The 17,215-nt window shown below is 42.6% G+C and overlaps 2 protein-coding genes, 20 non-coding genes and 20 pseudogenes across 22 annotated transcripts; all 42 read left to right on the top strand.

The window, feature by feature from the left end:
* The first annotated feature begins 96 nt into the window (after window positions 1–96).
* LOC117305952 lies at window positions 97–215 on the top strand (annotated as a pseudogene).
* Window positions 216–292: 77 nt separating this feature from the next.
* Window positions 293–411, top strand: LOC117305919. The gene has a single exon (XR_004520749.1). It is a non-coding gene; the product is annotated as a 5S ribosomal RNA (ribosomal RNA).
* Window positions 412–489: 78 nt separating this feature from the next.
* On the top strand, window positions 490–608 carry LOC117305937. The gene has a single exon (XR_004520766.1). It is a non-coding gene; the product is annotated as a 5S ribosomal RNA (ribosomal RNA).
* An 80-nt stretch (window positions 609–688) lies between these two features.
* On the top strand, window positions 689–807 carry LOC117305916. Its single transcript, XR_004520746.1, has one exon. It is a non-coding gene; the product is annotated as a 5S ribosomal RNA (ribosomal RNA).
* Window positions 808–886: 79 nt separating this feature from the next.
* LOC117305923 lies at window positions 887–1,005 on the top strand. The gene has a single exon (XR_004520752.1). It is a non-coding gene; the product is annotated as a 5S ribosomal RNA (ribosomal RNA).
* An 80-nt stretch (window positions 1,006–1,085) lies between these two features.
* LOC117305940 lies at window positions 1,086–1,204 on the top strand (annotated as a pseudogene).
* Window positions 1,205–1,282: 78 nt separating this feature from the next.
* Window positions 1,283–1,401, top strand: LOC117305954 (annotated as a pseudogene).
* Window positions 1,402–1,481: 80 nt separating this feature from the next.
* Window positions 1,482–1,600, top strand: LOC117305918. The gene has a single exon (XR_004520748.1). It is a non-coding gene; the product is annotated as a 5S ribosomal RNA (ribosomal RNA).
* Window positions 1,601–1,678: 78 nt separating this feature from the next.
* On the top strand, window positions 1,679–1,797 carry LOC117305951 (annotated as a pseudogene).
* Window positions 1,798–1,877: 80 nt separating this feature from the next.
* Window positions 1,878–1,996, top strand: LOC117305938 (annotated as a pseudogene).
* Window positions 1,997–2,073: 77 nt separating this feature from the next.
* LOC117305941 lies at window positions 2,074–2,192 on the top strand (annotated as a pseudogene).
* A 269-nt stretch (window positions 2,193–2,461) lies between these two features.
* On the top strand, window positions 2,462–2,580 carry LOC117305932. Its single transcript, XR_004520761.1, has one exon. It is a non-coding gene; the product is annotated as a 5S ribosomal RNA (ribosomal RNA).
* Window positions 2,581–2,660: 80 nt separating this feature from the next.
* Window positions 2,661–2,779, top strand: LOC117305924. The gene has a single exon (XR_004520753.1). It is a non-coding gene; the product is annotated as a 5S ribosomal RNA (ribosomal RNA).
* Window positions 2,780–2,857: 78 nt separating this feature from the next.
* Window positions 2,858–2,976, top strand: LOC117305922. Its single transcript, XR_004520751.1, has one exon. It is a non-coding gene; the product is annotated as a 5S ribosomal RNA (ribosomal RNA).
* An 80-nt stretch (window positions 2,977–3,056) lies between these two features.
* Window positions 3,057–3,175, top strand: LOC117305925. The gene has a single exon (XR_004520754.1). It is a non-coding gene; the product is annotated as a 5S ribosomal RNA (ribosomal RNA).
* Window positions 3,176–3,253: 78 nt separating this feature from the next.
* LOC117305958 lies at window positions 3,254–3,372 on the top strand (annotated as a pseudogene).
* Window positions 3,373–3,452: 80 nt separating this feature from the next.
* Window positions 3,453–3,571, top strand: LOC117305947 (annotated as a pseudogene).
* A 270-nt stretch (window positions 3,572–3,841) lies between these two features.
* Window positions 3,842–3,960, top strand: LOC117305931. The gene has a single exon (XR_004520760.1). It is a non-coding gene; the product is annotated as a 5S ribosomal RNA (ribosomal RNA).
* Window positions 3,961–4,040: 80 nt separating this feature from the next.
* Window positions 4,041–4,159, top strand: LOC117305930. Its single transcript, XR_004520759.1, has one exon. It is a non-coding gene; the product is annotated as a 5S ribosomal RNA (ribosomal RNA).
* Window positions 4,160–4,237: 78 nt separating this feature from the next.
* On the top strand, window positions 4,238–4,356 carry LOC117305921. Its single transcript, XR_004520750.1, has one exon. It is a non-coding gene; the product is annotated as a 5S ribosomal RNA (ribosomal RNA).
* An 80-nt stretch (window positions 4,357–4,436) lies between these two features.
* Window positions 4,437–4,555, top strand: LOC117305917. The gene has a single exon (XR_004520747.1). It is a non-coding gene; the product is annotated as a 5S ribosomal RNA (ribosomal RNA).
* Window positions 4,556–4,633: 78 nt separating this feature from the next.
* Window positions 4,634–4,752, top strand: LOC117305957 (annotated as a pseudogene).
* Window positions 4,753–4,832: 80 nt separating this feature from the next.
* LOC117305946 lies at window positions 4,833–4,951 on the top strand (annotated as a pseudogene).
* A 77-nt stretch (window positions 4,952–5,028) lies between these two features.
* LOC117305949 lies at window positions 5,029–5,147 on the top strand (annotated as a pseudogene).
* A 76-nt stretch (window positions 5,148–5,223) lies between these two features.
* LOC117305943 lies at window positions 5,224–5,342 on the top strand (annotated as a pseudogene).
* An 80-nt stretch (window positions 5,343–5,422) lies between these two features.
* On the top strand, window positions 5,423–5,541 carry LOC117305935. Its single transcript, XR_004520764.1, has one exon. It is a non-coding gene; the product is annotated as a 5S ribosomal RNA (ribosomal RNA).
* A 78-nt stretch (window positions 5,542–5,619) lies between these two features.
* LOC117305963 lies at window positions 5,620–5,730 on the top strand (annotated as a pseudogene).
* Window positions 5,731–5,810: 80 nt separating this feature from the next.
* LOC117305928 lies at window positions 5,811–5,929 on the top strand. The gene has a single exon (XR_004520757.1). It is a non-coding gene; the product is annotated as a 5S ribosomal RNA (ribosomal RNA).
* Window positions 5,930–6,009: 80 nt separating this feature from the next.
* LOC117305961 lies at window positions 6,010–6,128 on the top strand. The gene has a single exon (XR_004520769.1). It is a non-coding gene; the product is annotated as a 5S ribosomal RNA (ribosomal RNA).
* A 78-nt stretch (window positions 6,129–6,206) lies between these two features.
* On the top strand, window positions 6,207–6,325 carry LOC117305956 (annotated as a pseudogene).
* Window positions 6,326–6,405: 80 nt separating this feature from the next.
* On the top strand, window positions 6,406–6,524 carry LOC117305945 (annotated as a pseudogene).
* A 77-nt stretch (window positions 6,525–6,601) lies between these two features.
* On the top strand, window positions 6,602–6,720 carry LOC117305948 (annotated as a pseudogene).
* A 76-nt stretch (window positions 6,721–6,796) lies between these two features.
* LOC117305942 lies at window positions 6,797–6,915 on the top strand (annotated as a pseudogene).
* Window positions 6,916–6,995: 80 nt separating this feature from the next.
* Window positions 6,996–7,114, top strand: LOC117305934. The gene has a single exon (XR_004520763.1). It is a non-coding gene; the product is annotated as a 5S ribosomal RNA (ribosomal RNA).
* Window positions 7,115–7,192: 78 nt separating this feature from the next.
* LOC117305962 lies at window positions 7,193–7,303 on the top strand (annotated as a pseudogene).
* An 80-nt stretch (window positions 7,304–7,383) lies between these two features.
* On the top strand, window positions 7,384–7,502 carry LOC117305939. Its single transcript, XR_004520767.1, has one exon. It is a non-coding gene; the product is annotated as a 5S ribosomal RNA (ribosomal RNA).
* Window positions 7,503–7,582: 80 nt separating this feature from the next.
* On the top strand, window positions 7,583–7,701 carry LOC117305950. Its single transcript, XR_004520768.1, has one exon. It is a non-coding gene; the product is annotated as a 5S ribosomal RNA (ribosomal RNA).
* A 78-nt stretch (window positions 7,702–7,779) lies between these two features.
* On the top strand, window positions 7,780–7,898 carry LOC117305955 (annotated as a pseudogene).
* An 80-nt stretch (window positions 7,899–7,978) lies between these two features.
* LOC117305959 lies at window positions 7,979–8,097 on the top strand (annotated as a pseudogene).
* Window positions 8,098–8,175: 78 nt separating this feature from the next.
* On the top strand, window positions 8,176–8,294 carry LOC117305933. Its single transcript, XR_004520762.1, has one exon. It is a non-coding gene; the product is annotated as a 5S ribosomal RNA (ribosomal RNA).
* Window positions 8,295–12,608: 4,314 nt separating this feature from the next.
* On the top strand, window positions 12,609–14,057 carry LOC117305905 (mucin-2-like). The gene has a single exon (XM_033790794.1). It carries the CDS (start codon window positions 12,609–12,611, stop codon window positions 14,055–14,057), a length of 1,449 nt encoding a protein of 482 aa, XP_033646685.1.
* Window positions 14,058–14,486: 429 nt separating this feature from the next.
* On the top strand, window positions 14,487–16,586 carry LOC117305904. The gene is made up of 4 exons (XM_033790793.1): window positions 14,487–14,582; window positions 15,152–15,380; window positions 15,623–15,853; window positions 16,261–16,586. Exons 1-4 carry the CDS (start codon window positions 14,487–14,489, stop codon window positions 16,584–16,586), a joined length of 882 nt encoding a protein of 293 aa, XP_033646684.1.
* Window positions 16,587–17,215: the final 629 nt, after the last annotated feature.

Genomic DNA, 17,215 nt, shown 5'->3' with positions numbered 1-17,215 from the left:
ATATTGGGTGCCGTAGAGATTTTTTTTTTTCTTCAGAGATACCACTTTTGTAATTTTAGACTTGACACTGAAACCACTGCATTAAGTTTAGTTAGTGCCTACAGCCATACTACGCTGAAAACACCGGTTCTCGTCTGATCACCGAAGTTAATCAGCGTCAGGCCCAGTCAGTACTTGGATTGGAGACCTCCTTGGAATATTGGGTGCCGTAGAGATTTTTTTCTATCTTCAGAGATACCACTTTTGTACTTTAAGGCTTGACAGTTAAACCACTGCATTAAGTTTAGTTAGTGTCTACAGCCATACTACGCTGAAAACACCGGTTCTCGTCTGATCACCGAAGTTAAGCAGCGTCAGGCCCAGTCAGTACTTGGATGGGAGACCTCCTTGGAATACTGGGTGCCGTAGACTTTTCTTTTTTTTCTTCAGAGATACCACTTTTGTAATTTTAGACTTGACACTTAAACCACTGCTTTAGGTTTAGTTAGTGTCTACAGCCAGACTACGCTGAAAACACCGGTTCTCGTCTGATCACTGAAGTTAAGAAGCGTCAGGCCCAGTCAGTACTTGGATGGGACACCTCCTGGGAATACTGGGTGCCGTAGACTTTCCTATTTTTTTTCTTCAGAGAAACAACTTTTGTAAACCTAGACTTGACACTTAAGCCACTGCATAAAGTGTGGTTAGTGTCTACAGCCATACTACGCTGAAAACACCGGTTCCCGTCTGATCACCGAAGTTAAGCAGCGTCAGGCCCAGTCAGTACTTGGATGGGAGACCTCCTGGGAATACTGGGTGGTGTAGACTGTTTTTTTTTTTCTTCAGAGATACCACTTTTGTAATTTTAGACTTGACACTTAAACCACCTGCATCAAGTTTAGTTAGTGTCTACAGCCATACTACGCTCAAAACACCGGTTCTCGTCTGATCACCGAAGTTAAGCAGCGTCAGGCCCAGTCAGTACTTGGATGGGAGACCTCCTGGGAATACTGGGTGCCGTAGACTTTCCTATTTTTTTTCTTCAGAGAAACAACTTTTGTAAACCTAGACTTGACACTTAAGCCACTGCATAAAGTGTAGTTAGTGTCTACAGCCATGCTACGCTCAAAACACCGGTTCTCGTCTGATCACTGAAGTTAAGCAGCGTCAGGCCCAGTCAGTACTTGGATGGGAGACCTCCTTGGAATACTGGGTGCTCTAGACTTTTGTTTTTTTTCTTCAGAGATACCACTTTTGTAATTTTAGACTTGACACTTAAACCACTGCTTTAAGTTTAGTTAGTGTCTACAGCCAGACTACGCTGAAAACACCGGTTCTCGTCTGATCACTGAAGTTAATCAGCGTCAGGCCCAGTCAGTTCTTGGATTGGAGTCCTCCTGGGAATACTGGGTGCCGTAGACTTTCCTATTTTTTTTCTTCAGAGAAACAACTTTTGTAAACCTACACTTGACACTTAAGCCACTGCATAAAGTGTAGTTAGAGTCTACAGCCATACTACGCTGAAAACACCGGTTCTCGTCTGATCACCGAAGTTAAGCAGCGTCAGGCCCAGTCAGTACTTGGATGGGAGACCTCCTTGGAATACTGGGTGCCGTAGACTTTTCTTTTTTTTCTTCAGAGATACCACTTTTGTAATTTGAGACTTGACACTTAAACCACTGCTTTAAGTTTAGTTAGTGTCTACAGCCAGACTACGCTGAAAACACCGGTTCTCGTCTGATCACGGAAGTTAATCAGCGTCAGGCCCAGTCAGTACTTGGATTGGAGTCCTCCTGGGAATACTGGGTGCCGTAGACTTTCATATTTTTTTTCTTCAGAGAAACAACTTTTGTGAACCTATACTTGACACTTAAGCCACTGCATAAAGTGAAGTTAGTGTCTACAGCCATACTACGCTGAAAACACCGGTTCTCGTCTGATCACCGAAGTTAAGCAGCGTCAGGCCCAGTCAGTACATGGATGGGAGACCTCCTTGGAATATTGGGTGCCGTAGAGATTTTTTTTTTTCTTCAGAGATACCACTTTTGTAATTTTAGACTTGACACTGAAACCACTGCATTAAGTTTAGTTAGTGCCTACAGCCATACTACGCTGAAAACACCGGTTCTCGTCTGATCACCGAAGTTAATCAGCGTCAGGCCCAGTCAGTACTTGGATGGGAGACCTCCTTGGAATATTGGGTGCCGTAGAGATTTTTTTTTTCTTCAGAGATACCACTTTTGTACTTTAAGGCTTGACAGTTAAACCACTGCATTAAGTTTAGTTAGTGTCTACAGCCATACTAAGCTGAAAACACCGGTTCTCGTCTGATCACTGGAGTTAAGAAGCGGCAGGCCCAGTCTAATGGGAGACCTCCTGGGAAATACTGGCTGCCGTAGACTTTCCTATTTTTTTTCTTCAGAGAAACAACTTTTGTAAATCTAGACTTGACACTTAAGCCACTGCATAAAGTGTAGTTAATGTCTACAGCCATACTACGCTGAAAACACCGGTTCTCGTCTGATCACTGAAGTTAAGAAGCGTCAGGCCCAGTCAGTACTTGGATGGGACACCTCCTGGGAATACTGGGTGCCGTAGACTTTCCTATTTTTTTTCTTCAGAGAAACAACTTTTGTAAACCTAGACTTGACACTTAAGCCACTGCATAAAGTGTGGTTAGTGTCTACAGCCATACTACGCTGAAAACACCGGTTCTCGTCTGATCACTGAAGTTAAGCAGCGTCAGGCCCAGTCAGTACTTGGATGGGAGACCTCCTGGGAATACTGGGTGGTGTAGACTGTTCTTTTTTTTCTTCAGAGATACCACTTTTGTAATTTTAGACTTGACACTTAAACCACTGCATCAAGTTTAGTTAGTGTCTACAGCCATACTACGCTCAAAACACCGGTTCTCGTCTGATCACCGAAGTTAAGCAGCGTCAGGCCCAGTCAGTACTTGGATGGGAGACCTCCTGGGAATACTGGGTGCCGTAGACTTTCCTATTTTTTTTCTTCAGAGAAACAACTTTTGTAAACCTAGACTTGACACTTAAGCCACTGCATAAAGTGTAGTTAGAGTCTACAGCCATACTATGCTGAAAACACCGGTTCTCGTCTGATCACCGAAGTTAAGCAGCGTCAGGCCCAGTCAGTACTTGGATGGGAGACCTCCTTGGAATACTGGGTGCCGTAGACTTTTCTTTTTTTTCTTCAGAGATACCACTTTTGTAATTTAAGACTTGACACTTAAACCACTGCTTTAAGTTTAGTTAGTGTCTACAGCCAGACTATGCTGAAAACACCGGTTCTCGTCTGATCACGGAAGTTAATCAGCGTCAGGCCCAGTCAGTACTTGGATTGGAGTCCTCCTGGGAATACTGGGTGCCGTAGACTTTCATATTTTTTTTCTTCAGAGAAACAACTTTTGTGAACCTATACTTGACACTTAAGCCACTGCATAAAGTGAAGTTAGTGTCTACAGCCATACTACGCTGAAAACACCGGTTCTCGTCTGATCACCGAAGTTAAGCAGCGTCAGGCCCAGTCAGTACATGGATGGGAGACCTCCTTGGAATATTGAGTGCCGTAGAGATTTTTTTTTTTCTTCAGAGATACCACTTTTGTAATTTTAGACTTGACACTGAAACCACTGCATTAAGTTTAGTTAGTGCCTACAGCCATACTACGCTGAAAACACCGGTTCTCGTCTGATCACTGGAGTTAAGAAGCGGCAGGCCCAGTCTAATGGGAGACCTCCTGGGAAATACTGGCTGCCGTAGACTTTCCTATTTTTTTTCTTCAGAGAAACAACTTTTGTAAATCTAGACTTGACACTTAAGCCACTGCATAAAGTGTAGTTAATGTCTACAGCCATACTACGCTGAAAACACCGGTTCTCGTCTGATCACTGAAGTTAAGAAGCGTCAGGCCCAGTCAGTACTTGGATGGGACACCTCCTGGGAATACTGGGTGCCGTAGACTTTCCTATTTTTTTTCTTCAGAGAAACAACTTTTGTAAACCTAGACTTGACACTTAAGCCACTGCATAAAGTGTGGTTAGTGTCTACAGCCATACTACGCTGAAAATCCCGGTTCTCGTCTGATCACTGAAGTTAAGCAGCGTCAGGCCCAGTCAGTACTTGGATGGGAGACCTCCTGGGAATACTGGGTGGTGTAGACTGTTCTTTTTTTTCTTCAGAGATACCACTTTTGTAATTTTAGACTTGACACTTAAACCACTGCATCAAGTTTAGTTAGTGTCTACAGCCATACTACGCTCAAAACACCGGTTCTCGTCTGATCACCGAAGTTAAGCAGCGTCAGGCCCAGTCAGTACTTGGATGGGAGACCTCCTGGGAATACTGGGTGCCGTAGACTTTCCTATTTTTTTTCTTCAGAGAAACAACTTTTGTAAACCTAGACTTGACACTTAAGCCACTGCATAAAGTGTAGTTAGAGTCTACAGCCATACTACGCTGAAAACACCGGTTCTCGTCTGATCACCGAAGTTAAGCAGCGTCAGGCCCAGTCAGTACTTGGATGGGAGACCTCCTTGGAATACTGGGTGCCGTAGACTTTTCTTTTTTTTCTTCAGAGATACCACTTTTGTAATTTAAGACTTGACACTTAAACCACTGCTTTAAGTTTAGTTAGTGTCTACAGCCAGACTATGCTGAAAACACCGGTTCTCGTCTGATCACGGAAGTTAATCAGCGTCAGGCCCAGTCAGTACTTGGATTGGAGTCCTCCTGGGAATACTGGGTGCCGTAGACTTTCATATTTTTTTTCTTCAGAGAAACAACTTTTGTGAACCTATACTTGACACTTAAGCCACTGCATAAAGTGAAGTTAGTGTCTACAGCCATACTACGCTGAAAACACCGGTTCTCGTCTGATCACCGAAGTTAAGCAGCGTCAGGCCCAGTCAGTACATGGATGGGAGACCTCCTTGGAATATTGAGTGCCGTAGAGATTTTTTTTTTTCTTCAGAGATACCACTTTTGTAATTTTAGACTTGACACTGAAACCACTGCATTAAGTTTAGTTAGTGCCTACAGCCATACTACGCTGAAAACACCGGTTCTCGTCTGATCACCGAAGTTAATCAGCGTCAGGCCCAGTCAGTACTTGGATGGGAGACCTCCTTGGAATATTGGGTGCCATAGAGATTTTTTTTTTCTTCAGAGATACCACTTTTGTACTTTAAGGCTTGACAGTTAAACCACTGCATTAAGTTTAGTTAGTGTCTACAGCCATACTAAGCTGAAAACACCGGTTCTCGTCTGATCACTGGAGTTAAGAAGCGTCAGGCCCAGTCAGTACTTGGATGGGACACCTCCTGGGAATACTGGGTGCCGTAGACTTTCCTATTTTTTTTCTTCAGAGAAACAACTTTTGTAAACCTAGACTTGACACTTAAGCCACTGCATAAAGTGTGGTTAGTGTCTACAGCCATACTATGCTGAAAACACCGGTTCTCGTCTGATCACCGAAGTTAAGCAGCGTCAGGCCCAGTCAGTACTTGGATGGGAGACCGACTGGAAATACTGGGTGGTGTAGACTTTTCTTTTTTTTCTTCAGAGATACCACTTTTGTAATTTTAGACTTGACACTTAAACCACTGCATCAAGTTTAGTTAGTGTCTACAGCCATACGTCGCTGAAAACACCGGTTCTCGTCTGATCACCGAAGTTAAGCAGCGCAGGCCCAGTCTAATGGGAGACCTCCTGGGAATACTGGGTGCCGTAGACTTTCCTATTTTTTTTCTTCAGAGAAACAACTTTTGTAAATCTAGACTTGACACTTAAGCCACTGCATAAAGTGTAGTTAATGTCTACAGCCATACTACGCTGAAAACACCGGTTCTCGTCTGATCACCGAAGTTAAGCAGCGTCAGGCCCAGTCAGTACTTGGATGGGAGACCTCCTGGGAATACTGGGTGCCGTAGACTTTCCTATTTTTTTTCTTCAGAGAAACAACTTTTGTAAACCTAGACTTGACACTTAAGCCACTGCATAAAGTGTAGTTAGAGTCTACAGCCATACTACGCTGAAAACACCGGTTCTCGTCTGATCACCGAAGTTAAGCAGCGTCAGGCCCAGTCAGTACTTGGATGGGAGACCTCCTTGGAATACTGGGTGCCGTAGACTTTTCTTTTTTTTCTTCAGAGATACCACTTTTGTAATTTAAGACTTGACACTTAAACCACTGCTTTAAGTTTAGTTAGTGTCTACAGCCAGACTATGCTGAAAACACCGGTTCTCGTCTGATCACGGAAGTTAATCAGCGTCAGGCCCAGTCAGTACTTGGATTGGAGTCCTCCTGGGAATACTGGGTGCCGTAGACTTTCATATTTTTTTTCTTCAGAGAAACAACTTTTGTGAACCTATACTTGACACTTAAGCCACTGCATAAAGTGAAGTTAGTGTCTACAGCCATACTACGCTGAAAACACCGGTTCTCGTCTGATCACCGAAGTTAAGCAGCGTCAGGCCCAGTCAGTACATGGATGGGAGACCTCCTTGGAATATTGAGTGCCGTAGAGATTTTTTTTTTTCTTCAGAGATACCACTTTTGTAATTTTAGACTTGACACTGAAACCACTGCATTAAGTTTAGTTAGTGCCTACAGCCATACTACGCTGAAAACACCGGTTCTCGTCTGATCACCGAAGTTAATCAGCGTCAGGCCCAGTCAGTACTTGGATGGGAGACCTCCTTGGAATATTGGGTGCCATAGAGATTTTTTTTTTCTTTAGAGATACCACTTTTGTACTTTAAGGCTTGACAGTTAAACCACTGCATTAAGTTTAGTTAGTGTCTACAGCCATACTAAGCTGAAAACACCGGTTCTCGTCTGATCACTGGAGTTAAGAAGCGTCAGGCCCAGTCAGTACTTGGATGGGACACCTCCTGGGAATACTGGGTGCCGTAGACTTTCCTATTTTTTTTCTTCAGAGAAACAACTTTTGTAAACCTAGACTTGACACTTAAGCCACTGCATAAAGTGTGGTTAGTGTCTACAGCCATACTATGCTGAAAACACCGGTTCTCGTCTGATCACCGAAGTTAAGCAGCGTCAGGCCCAGTCAGTACTTGGATGGGAGACCGACTGGAAATACTGGGTGGTGTAGACTTTTGTTTTTTTTCTTTAGAGATACCACTTTTGTAATTTTAGACTTGACACTTAAACCACTGCATCAAGTTTAGTTAGTGTCTACAGCCATACGTCGCTGAAAACACCGGTTCTCGTCTGATCACCGAAGTTAAGCAGCGCAGGCCCAGTCTAATGGGAGACCTCCTGGGAATACTGGGTGCCGTAGACTTTCCTATTTTTTTTCTTCAGAGAAACAACTTTTGTAAATCTAGACTTGACACTTAAGCCACTGCATAAAGTGTAGTTAATGTCTACAGCCATACTATGCTGAAAACACCGGTTCTCGTCTGATCACCGAAGTTAAGCAGCGTCAGGCCCAGTCAGTACTTGGATGGGAGACCTCCTGGGAATACTGGGTGCCGTAGACTTTCCTATTTTTTTTCTTCAGAGAAACAACTTTTGTAAACCTAGACTTGACACTTAAGCCACTGCATAAAGTGTAGTTAGAGTCTACAGCCATACTACGCTGAAAACACCGGTTCTCGTCTGATCACCGAAGTTAAGCAGCGTCAGGCCCAGTCAGTACTTGGATGGGAGACCTCCTTGGAATACTGGGTGCCGTAGACTTTTCTTTTTTTTCTTCAGAGATACCACTTTTGTAAGTTAAGACTTGACACTTAAACCACTGCTTTAAGTTTAGTTAGTGTCTACAGCCAGACTATGCTGAAAACACCGGTTCTCGTCTGATCACGGAAGTTAATCAGCGTCAGGCCCAGTCAGTACTTGGATTGGAGTCCTCCTGGGAATACTGGGTGCCGTAGACTTTCATATTTTTTTTCTTCAGAGAAACAACTTTTGTAAACCTAGATATGACACTTAAGCCACTGCATAAAGTGTAGTAAGTGTCTACAGCCATACTACGCTGAGAATACCGGTTCTCGTCTGATCACAGAATTTAAGCAGCGTCAGGCCCAGTCAATACTTGGATTGGAGACCTCCTGGGAATACTGGGTGCCATAGACTTACCTTTTTCCCCCTGAAAGACTCAACTTTTGTAAACATAGATTTGACACTTAAGTCACTGCATTAAGTTTAGTTAGTGTCTACAGCCATACTACGCTGAAAACACCGGTTCTCATCTGATCACCAAAGTTAAGCAGCGTCAGGCCCAGTCAGTACTTGGATGGGAGACCTCCTTGGAATATTGGGTGCCATAGACTTTTTTGTTTTTTTCTTCAGAGATACCACTTTTGTAATTTTAGACTTGACACTTAAACCATTGCATTAAGTTTAGTTAGTGTCTACAGCCATACATGCTGCCACCTAGCGTTGGAAAGTCTCCTATTCGGACACATGGCTGCCATGCCATTAGTTGACATGACCCTAGAACTCTTTAGAAAAACATGACGTCTGGGCATTTGTTTTACGCATGCTCATAAACTCCTCAAGTTGGCGGCGGGCGCGCGCTAAAATGCACCGCGTCTATATCTATCTCTAGCTAGCTGACTGTACATGTACATGTACATTACCGAAGATCAGCGGACTACATACTGATTACTGTACATGTCTTATTCTGGCTCACTTGCGCCTGGCTTCGATATATTTTCTTCTAAACTGTTTCTTTCTTAATGATTTCAAAGCCTGCAAAATGGTGAGGCCAAAGCGTGTAAAACCTCGATCACAGGATGAATTGTGTTTGGAGTTTATCAGGCGAGATGGTGACCGGGATGGACTTTTTATCGTCCGTGAAACACTGGAAAAAGGTAGGCCTGGCCCTAGTAACGGTATAGTCTGTAACGCTATAATACTATTTTTAACCATCGATCTCATAAAAACAGCACATCATACTTACTACAACCTGAGTACTACACTACCTAAATGACCTAGGCCTACTTATACATTGGTGTTTGCTTTGCTGGCGTTCCAATTAGTCTGGATTGTAGCCTATGCCCAATAATTTTTTTGTGTCTTCATGTTTGAGGTCGCATAAAAAAGTGGAAGTAACCAACACTACACTCTACAGACAGTTAAGTAGGTCTTGGCCCAAGGCTTAATCATTTTCATGTTGTTTTTATACTACTGTAGTTGACAATGCCAACATGGCCAATGGCAATGCAAATGGGAATGGCATACATGGTTAATTAAGACAGAAAACTCCCCTTACTTTACTTGTTTTTCTTACAGTTTTCATTTTGTTTTACCATAATTTTGTATAATGTTGACACCCAAACCTAAACTTTTTTTTTACTGAATTGATTTGTTTTACATATTTTAACAGGGCGAGGAGTTTTTGCTGCAACAAATATTCCTGCAGGCGAGTTTTTGCTGCAATATGATGGAGAGTTGATTTCTTCTGAGGAGGGAGACATCAGAGAAGAAACACTAGAAAGTGTTTACCGATATTTTTTTACCAGTGGGAGACACAAATACTGGTAAGTTAAGTGAGTGTAAAGGCCAATTACCAATTTCAATATTTCAAATCAATTCTTAAGTCTGCTTTAATATATTGAGGAATAGTAATAATGTGAAAAATTCCATGCCAGGGGCCGATTTCACAAAGAGATAAGACTAGTCTGAAGTTAGGATGAGTAACTCGTCTTAACTTAGGACTAGTCCTATCTATTAGCATTGCTTAGGACTAGTCCTAAGTTAGGAAGAGTTTTGTGAAATCGACCCCTGAGTAGCACATTGATTACACAAATGGATTAGAAGTGCATGTCACATGACCGTGTGCATCACTTATATGCACATTGTAACTGGTCGGAACTGGGCCTGGCAAACTAGCAAGCTGAGTTTGGCTTTAATTTTTACGGATTAACATTAATAATGTATTTATTTTTTACTTAAAAAGGGAAGAATACATGTACCCCCCACTTGCTCTGTTTCCACCCCCACCAAACAAACACAAAAAAATAATAATGAAATATAATAAAATACTGAATAATAAAATAAAATAAAAAAAATATATATATATACATATATATAATAAATATATTTATAAAAATTATAAAAACAAAATAAATAAAATTAAAGACTATTTAATATAATAGCATAAATAAATAGATAAAATTCAAAACATAAATACAGTAAATAAGTCAAATAAATAAATAATACATGTAAGTTAACTAAAGAAAGAAAGAAAAGTCAATAAATAATAACTAAATAAATATTTAAAAACAAATGGTCCAATGTCAACACAGCTTTTGATGGTTTTTAATAGTGTACCCTATGTACCCGAGTGTAAAACTGTTTTTTTTTTTTTTAGCGCAGACCAATGGTTTATTAATTGAGATTATATGCTATTTAAGTTTTTAATTCGTCACTTTTAAAAGAAAACAAAAAACATAAAGGCCTTCCTGGCAAGTTTGCTGGAAAATCAGATCTCAGGACAACAGTGAAATTTACAGCAGCCACACAACCAAGTTGATGGAAAGACAATGAGAGTTAATTTTTAAAGGCCATGTTCACTCTAAATTTGGAAGAAATAAGTTCTAATAGGTTAAAGTCCATTGTGCACAGTTGACAAACTGTGTTGTCCAAAGGGTTGTTCCTTAATATTTTTTTGGATCTGGGATTGAGATTGATAGCTAGCTTGTGTTTATTTTTAATATTGTTTTTCAGTATCGATGCCACAGTTGAACCCCAAAGTGGAAAAATATTGGGACGCCTTGTCAACCATGGAGAGGGCAGAGAAATTAATGCAAGAATGAAAGTTGTAATGGATGGTGACACACCAGTACTTTGCCTTCTCTCAATCAAACCTATATTGAGGGGTTCTGAGATTCTGTACCACTATGGTGTAGATAAGCTTCCTTGGAAAAATAAAAAGGTATGAACACATAATTATACAGTTCATTATTACCTACAAATGAAATACAAAACTGTTTAGTGTTGAAAGTTAACATGGTAGGAAAGAGGTATTTTAGTGAACAACTTCACAAAAGTCTTGTGGTAAGGTGTTCATGTAATATGAGTACAACACCTCTTGATATATAGATTTTTTCTTCTTTTTTTGTACTCATCTTCTTCTTCCTCTCAACTCATCTCAATACAGATGAAATTAAATAAAGCCTTGCTACTCATCAGAGAGTTGAGGATCAGTATGAAGATGGCACACAAAATCATGATGTTCAACTGCTTTAAATCAAAGTAATTATATGAAAAAAAGGTAGCTCAATAATTCAAACAATATTCTACAATCTGTGCATCATTAGAAAGGTCTTTGAAAATTAAGCAGGTGCGTCACAGAGTATGTACCATTTGACCTTGACTTCCAGTTCAAACTTGAGGTTTTCATATTAAAAACTTCATTTCACAAGAACTTCTCATCATTTTATCCCAGAACTGCATAGGATTGTAGCTCTTTCAGTCGCTAAAGGTTTTGCACAGAGATGTTTGACCTTAACTTTGGTCTTAAACTGTATGACTTCTGCAACAAGCAGGGTTTTAATTTTGATTACTGTTTAATTAATGTTGATGTTTATTTTTCTGATATTCTTTCCCAGGATTTACATGCAAGTGTTGAACAATTGCAAGATGGCCTCTCCCAGGAAGTGGAAGAGTTGCCTACTGCAGTTGATGACAATTTTATGTTGAGCAATGATGCAGGCAGAAGTGAGACTCAAGACAATTGTCTGGCGGGGAGTCATGCAGATTCCTTAATCAAAGTAAGTGGATACACATGTTCCTTTATAATTTCATACAAATACCAGGAAGCAAACAGTGCTGGCTTTTAAAAAGAAATTCGTTCTTCATGGAAAGACCTGCTTAAAGTGCGTGGAAAATGATAGCTTTGAGGGACGGAAACACATATACTTTATAAAACAAGCCCTACTGATTCCAAATAAAATATTACTTTACCATCATCTGTGTATTTGCACTGGAAAAAGAAACGACAACCCTAGCACTCGCATGACCCCCTCCGCCCCCCTAACGTAAAAGTAGGACATTGAGATAATGATATGCACGTGACCCCAAAAACGTCATAAAGGAGATCGAGTCACGTGACGCGGAAGTACAGATAGGAGTGTAACGAACTGAAACTGTGCGCCCCGCCGGTGCGTTGGAGTGGCCCCGCCGGATCTTGGAGGACAACGCTCCCACGGCAGCTGGCTTGAACTTTCGGTGAACTGTTCTGTGATTGGATGAACTATCGATGATGTATAACATTGTATAACATAATTATAAGAGATTATCCAGGTGCGCGGACCGGATGCGTTGTTTTGGCGCCTTTTCTATACAATGTATTGTGTATGATTAAGATGTGTGGACAGACCAAATGTTGAGTTCAGTGAGTGATAATGGAATAAGTTGTTCTTCTTGAAGTATTAAATAAATCAGTGTGTTTCATATTCAACGGAATTTGAGTTCGTTTGTTTTCTGTCTGCGTTGGCTACAGAGCAAACAAGGACCCTGGCAGTACGTTACAATGGTGGCAGCGGTGGGATATTTTACTCAATTCAATGTTGAACACGGCTGAAGTATGACGACGAAATATTCATCATCGGCTGATATCCTGGACTATCTTTGGATTGATGAGTGACATTCGGGAGTTGGAAGCCTCCTTGGCACGGCAGATTTATGAGTCAGCTATTTCCACACCTGAGTATGGACAGAATCCTTGGGACACGAAACCAGTCGTTGATGCGTACCACAGAAGATGCTTCGAGAAGACGATTGCCAGATTAGAAGCGACGTGGAGTAGTGGTGACTTAGCCATCAGTGAGGATCAGAGTGCAGGTAAGCACCACGCAAACCCGTCATGTGGTCCCGTGGCTGGCGCCGATGTTGGGCTTTGTTGTGTGGATATGGCGACCACAAGTAGGGAGGCCGTTGCGAGCGGTGAATGCCCTACTGTTGATGTGGTCCCTAGTCCCTCGATATTGCCCTGCATGGCGTTTGCCAGTGGGATTGCAGTTCGTGGTTGCGATGGATTTTCCAGCCCTGATCCAACTGCTTTGTCCCTCAACTCGTCGTCTACACTTCCACCGGTGTGGAAGGCTTCACCATCAACGCACACTGTTCCGCCGTTGTGGACGGCTCCGCCAGTGCAACTTGCCTCGCCGGAGCACACTGATCTCATCATCGACCAACAAACTGACAGGACACAGACTACGACATTGGACAATCAACTGCAGAACCATCATGTTCGGGTGACGGCAGCTCAGCTGGAGCGGCACTATCCACCAGCAAAAGCAGCCCCGCCGGAACGAAGGACGGCACCGACGGACCCCCGGATGCATGATGCATCACAGAAGCTGAAGAAAGGATACGGACTGGTGCAGGACGCATCACAGAAGACAAGGCCGAGGAGAGTACAGGAAGTACTGCCGAAGACAGGATACCTGTTGGTGCGGGGAGCATCAACGGCTTGGTATCCGCCGGTGCAGGGTGCACCACTGAAGAAGGCCGCTGTAGGCAGAGTATCCGAAGGTGCAGAGAGCACAGCAGAAGACAGGGGATCCGTTGGTGCTGGATACACCGCGGACAGAGCAACTACCGTTGACGGGAGTGTCACAGACATGGGACCAGTTGGCACTCCGGACAGATCATCCGCCGGCACACAGATTGGGGATCCGCCGGCACCACAGACAGAGGACCCGCAGGCATGGACGGAAGACCCGCCGGCATGGACGGGGGATCCACCAGCACAGACAGGGGATCCGCCGGCACCACATACAGAGGACCCGCTGGCACCAACAGAGGACCCGCCGGTACCACAGACAGAAGACCCGTCAGCATGGACAGGGGATCCGCCGGCACAGACAGGGGATCCGCCGGTACCACTGACAGGGGATCCGCCGGCACCACAGACAGAGGACCCGCCGGCAATACAGACAGAGAACCCGCAAGCACGGATAGGGGACCCGCCGGCATGGACAGAGGATCCGCCGACACCAACGACCAAGGACCCGCCGGCACTACACACGGAATCCAAACAGAATGTGTCAAGTGTTCCACCGTATGGCCCAAGTTGCGGCTGAAGGCGCCGAAGCTAGAACAGTTTACGACGAACAATGACTGGAGAGAAGTCCTCTCTTGGATGGACATTGTTTTGTTTTGAGGATCGAACACTCAACTGTTGTGGAACACTTTGTTGTTTTGTATAGTAGGGTCGTCGTCATTGGTCTGTTGTATCTTTGTTTGATTTCTGTGTGACCAGTTTGGGGACCAAAAGCAACATTGATCAACATCCTTTGAGGACACCCATCATTTTTTTTCTAGACAAAACTAGTAATTGAAATGATTTTGCTTTTAAAGTAGATAACAAATAAGTATGTAAATAATGTGTTGTTGAAGGTAGCCCCGTCGATTGTGGATCCTTGCTTGATTCTGTGTCCCCAAGTTGTGGACTAGAATCGTCATCGATCACCATTCCCCGAGGAAACCCCATAAATTGTTTTGCTTTATGAATGTGCTGCTGTATTGAAGCTGTTGCAGCTATTCCGGAGAATAGGCTGATTCTAAGGAGGGGGCAATGTAACGAACTGAAACTGTGCGCCCCGCCGGTGCGTTGGAGTGGCCCCGCCGGATCTTGGAGGACAACGCTCCCACGGCAGCTGGCTTGAACTTTCGGTGAACTGTTCTGTGATTGGACGAACTATCGATGATGTATAACATTGTATAACATAATTATAAGAGATTATCCAGGTGCGCGGACCGGATGCGTTGTTTTGGCGCCTTTTCTATACAATGTATTGTGTATGATTAAGATGTGTGGACAGACCAAATGTTGAGTTCAGTGAGTGAGCATGGAATAAGTTGTTCTTCTTGAAGTATTAAATAAATCAGTGTGTTTCATATTGAACGGAATTTGAGTTCGTTTGTTTTCTGTCTGCGTTGGCTACAGAGCAAACAAGGACCCTGGCAGTACGTTACAGGAGCTTCAACGTGTGTGTGTATGCTGTGTTTCGCCGTAGCAACGTGTATATGTGCATATGCTGTGTTTCGCCGTAGCGATGCGAGCTTCACAATTTTATCCTCTGGTTGTATCCCAGTTTAGTATCATTTAATCTTCGATTTGTGTATCTAAAGTTCAGTGCCGATACCATCAAAATGCCCAAATCGTGTGTTGTAGGCGGGTGCGTCCAACGCTTCAGGTTGCGAGGACATCAGGAGTTGGATACAGGGAATAACCAACAACTTCTATTGGGTGGCAGCGTCTACTCCCGATGGTGACGGCGATTTGATGCTAGCCAAATTTTCAAGTGTTGTCAACCATATCCTCAATATTCATCATCACGACAGTCTACTCTTCCCACAATGTAGCCACGGAGAGCTTGCAGAAAGAGCACGGCTAACTCCAGGTACAGTCATTTGAAAACATAATGTTTTTTGGGCACAAGCATAAAGGAATTGACTAGAAAGAATAATCTGTGGGCCTGACCCCCCTAACTAATTTATGGGATCTGCCCTTGATTTTTGCAATTTTCCAAAGAGTAGATCATAATTGGGTGAAACTTTTAGGTTGGATGATTAAGGTGTACAAAAAAAATGTACACGTACAGCGCATTAATATTTTGTGCATTCCACCAGCCTTCATTTAAAGGTTCGGCCAAGCGTTTGGCAGTACATACTGCAACACCATGTATGTTATCATACAAGTACATCCTTGTTTATTTCAGAATATACCTTGCTGCGCTTCATTTCAACATGAACACCAACAGGGCACAGGCCATGGACAGGGAGGGCAACCCAGCATTCAGCATCTGCTATCCAAGGGCCAAGCAGACAACGGGAGGATATACTGTCAGGAAGGTGCTGATACAGGCCACTCACAGTAAGTGCATGGTTGTGCAAGTATTTACATATGCTGGCACAAGAGGTTTCTTGTCCTGATAAATAATTTCTTTGCAAATAAACTACAACTGATCAAAGTAATTTTTACTTTTTATTTGGGGCACAGTACAAAGACTAAATTTCTGTAAAGATACAGTTGATGTTCAAATCTCCTTTTTTATAGTTTTTTTTCAAATGAACAACTTTTTTTTTTTGGGGGGGGCACCCCCTTATTTTTTGTATAAAATTTCCCTCGTTTCACAATTTGCGCCTAGTTTTTCACCCTTCACATTCCTCTAGCAATATTTTGCATGCATCAAAGTTCACCAGTTGATTAGGCAAATCCACATAAAGTTTTATGTACACATTGTGGGTTGTGTCCTTATAATTGATTTTATTACATTATAGATTTCAACAAGAGGATCGTGGAAAAGGTTCTGTTACTCTGCGCAGCTGGGGCAGACACCAGAGCCAACTACCCGGAGCTGAAGGCAAATCCTGGATATCTAACAGCCAAGGTAACTCGCCCTAACAAAACACAGGCTGTGAAAGAATTTTTGTCAAGGTTTGGTAAAGCGGTGGAGCCTATGGGAAGACAAGAGGGTACTGAAGGTGTGGTTGTTCCAGCAAGTATTGCAACAAAGAAGAAGAAGAAGAGCAAGCATGCTGACAAAAGGCATACCGAGGGCCAACAAGAGGGAGAACCTTCATCCAGAAAGAAACGCAAGAAGTAAACGCCAAGTTGCCGCTAGCACATTCTATGTGATTTGGTTAAAGTTGTGTGTAAACCAAAACGGTACATTGAAAACTTGTGAATAAGGACTGTTGCAACTAACACAAAATTGAAAGTTTTTTGGTTTTAACACCTTTGATAAATTCTTGTGAAGCATTAAAATAGATACTGGCAAGGCATGTACCTACCTACAAAGCCACAACAAATATCAACTCGGAATGCTGCGTTTGCCCGATTTAAATAAGCTAAATGTTTACGTGCACAATCTTTATTATACTGTTGCCCACTAACTGTCACTGAACAAAACACAAGAATTAGTCAAATGCGGTCAGTTTCATATTTCTAAAAAGAAACGCAATAAGATGTTCTGTGTGAAACACTCGACTGTCAAAGAAACACAAAGAGAACTGGATATTTGGGACCCAAGAATTTACTCTTTGTAAGCAGGACTTCTTTGTTAAGGTATTGTTTAATGACTCGACCAACCTGTTGTACTAAAAATGAACAAACAACAAGATTTAATAAATCGCAGTGCCAATTTTGTACTAAGTGAAAGATTTTTTTTGTAATTTTATATTGCCCATGAAAATGGTGTGTCTGCATTCCACTGCTCACTGGGAAGATGTACAG

The sequence above is a fragment of the Asterias rubens genome, unplaced genomic scaffold, assembly GCF_902459465.1.
Source record: "Asterias rubens unplaced genomic scaffold, eAstRub1.3, whole genome shotgun sequence".
Lineage (NCBI taxonomy): Eukaryota > Metazoa > Echinodermata > Asteroidea > Forcipulatida > Asteriidae > Asterias > Asterias rubens.
This window is presented reverse-complemented; position numbering and strand designations above follow the sequence as displayed.

Coding starts and splice junctions, on each gene's coding strand:
- LOC117305905 (XM_033790794.1), top strand. CDS start 12,609: ATGAGTGACATTCGGGAGTTGGAAGCCTCCTTGGCACGGCAGATTTAT.
- LOC117305904 (XM_033790793.1), top strand. CDS start 14,487: ATGTGCTGCTGTATTGAAGCTGTTGCAGCTATTCCGGAGAATAGGCTG. Junction 14,583..15,151: donor TGAAACTGTGCGCCCCGCCG/GTGCGTTGGAGT, acceptor CGTGTGTTGTAG/GCGGGTGCGTCCAACGCTTC. Junction 15,381..15,622: donor AAGAGCACGGCTAACTCCAG/GTACAGTCATTT, acceptor CTTCATTTAAAG/GTTCGGCCAAGCGTTTGGCA.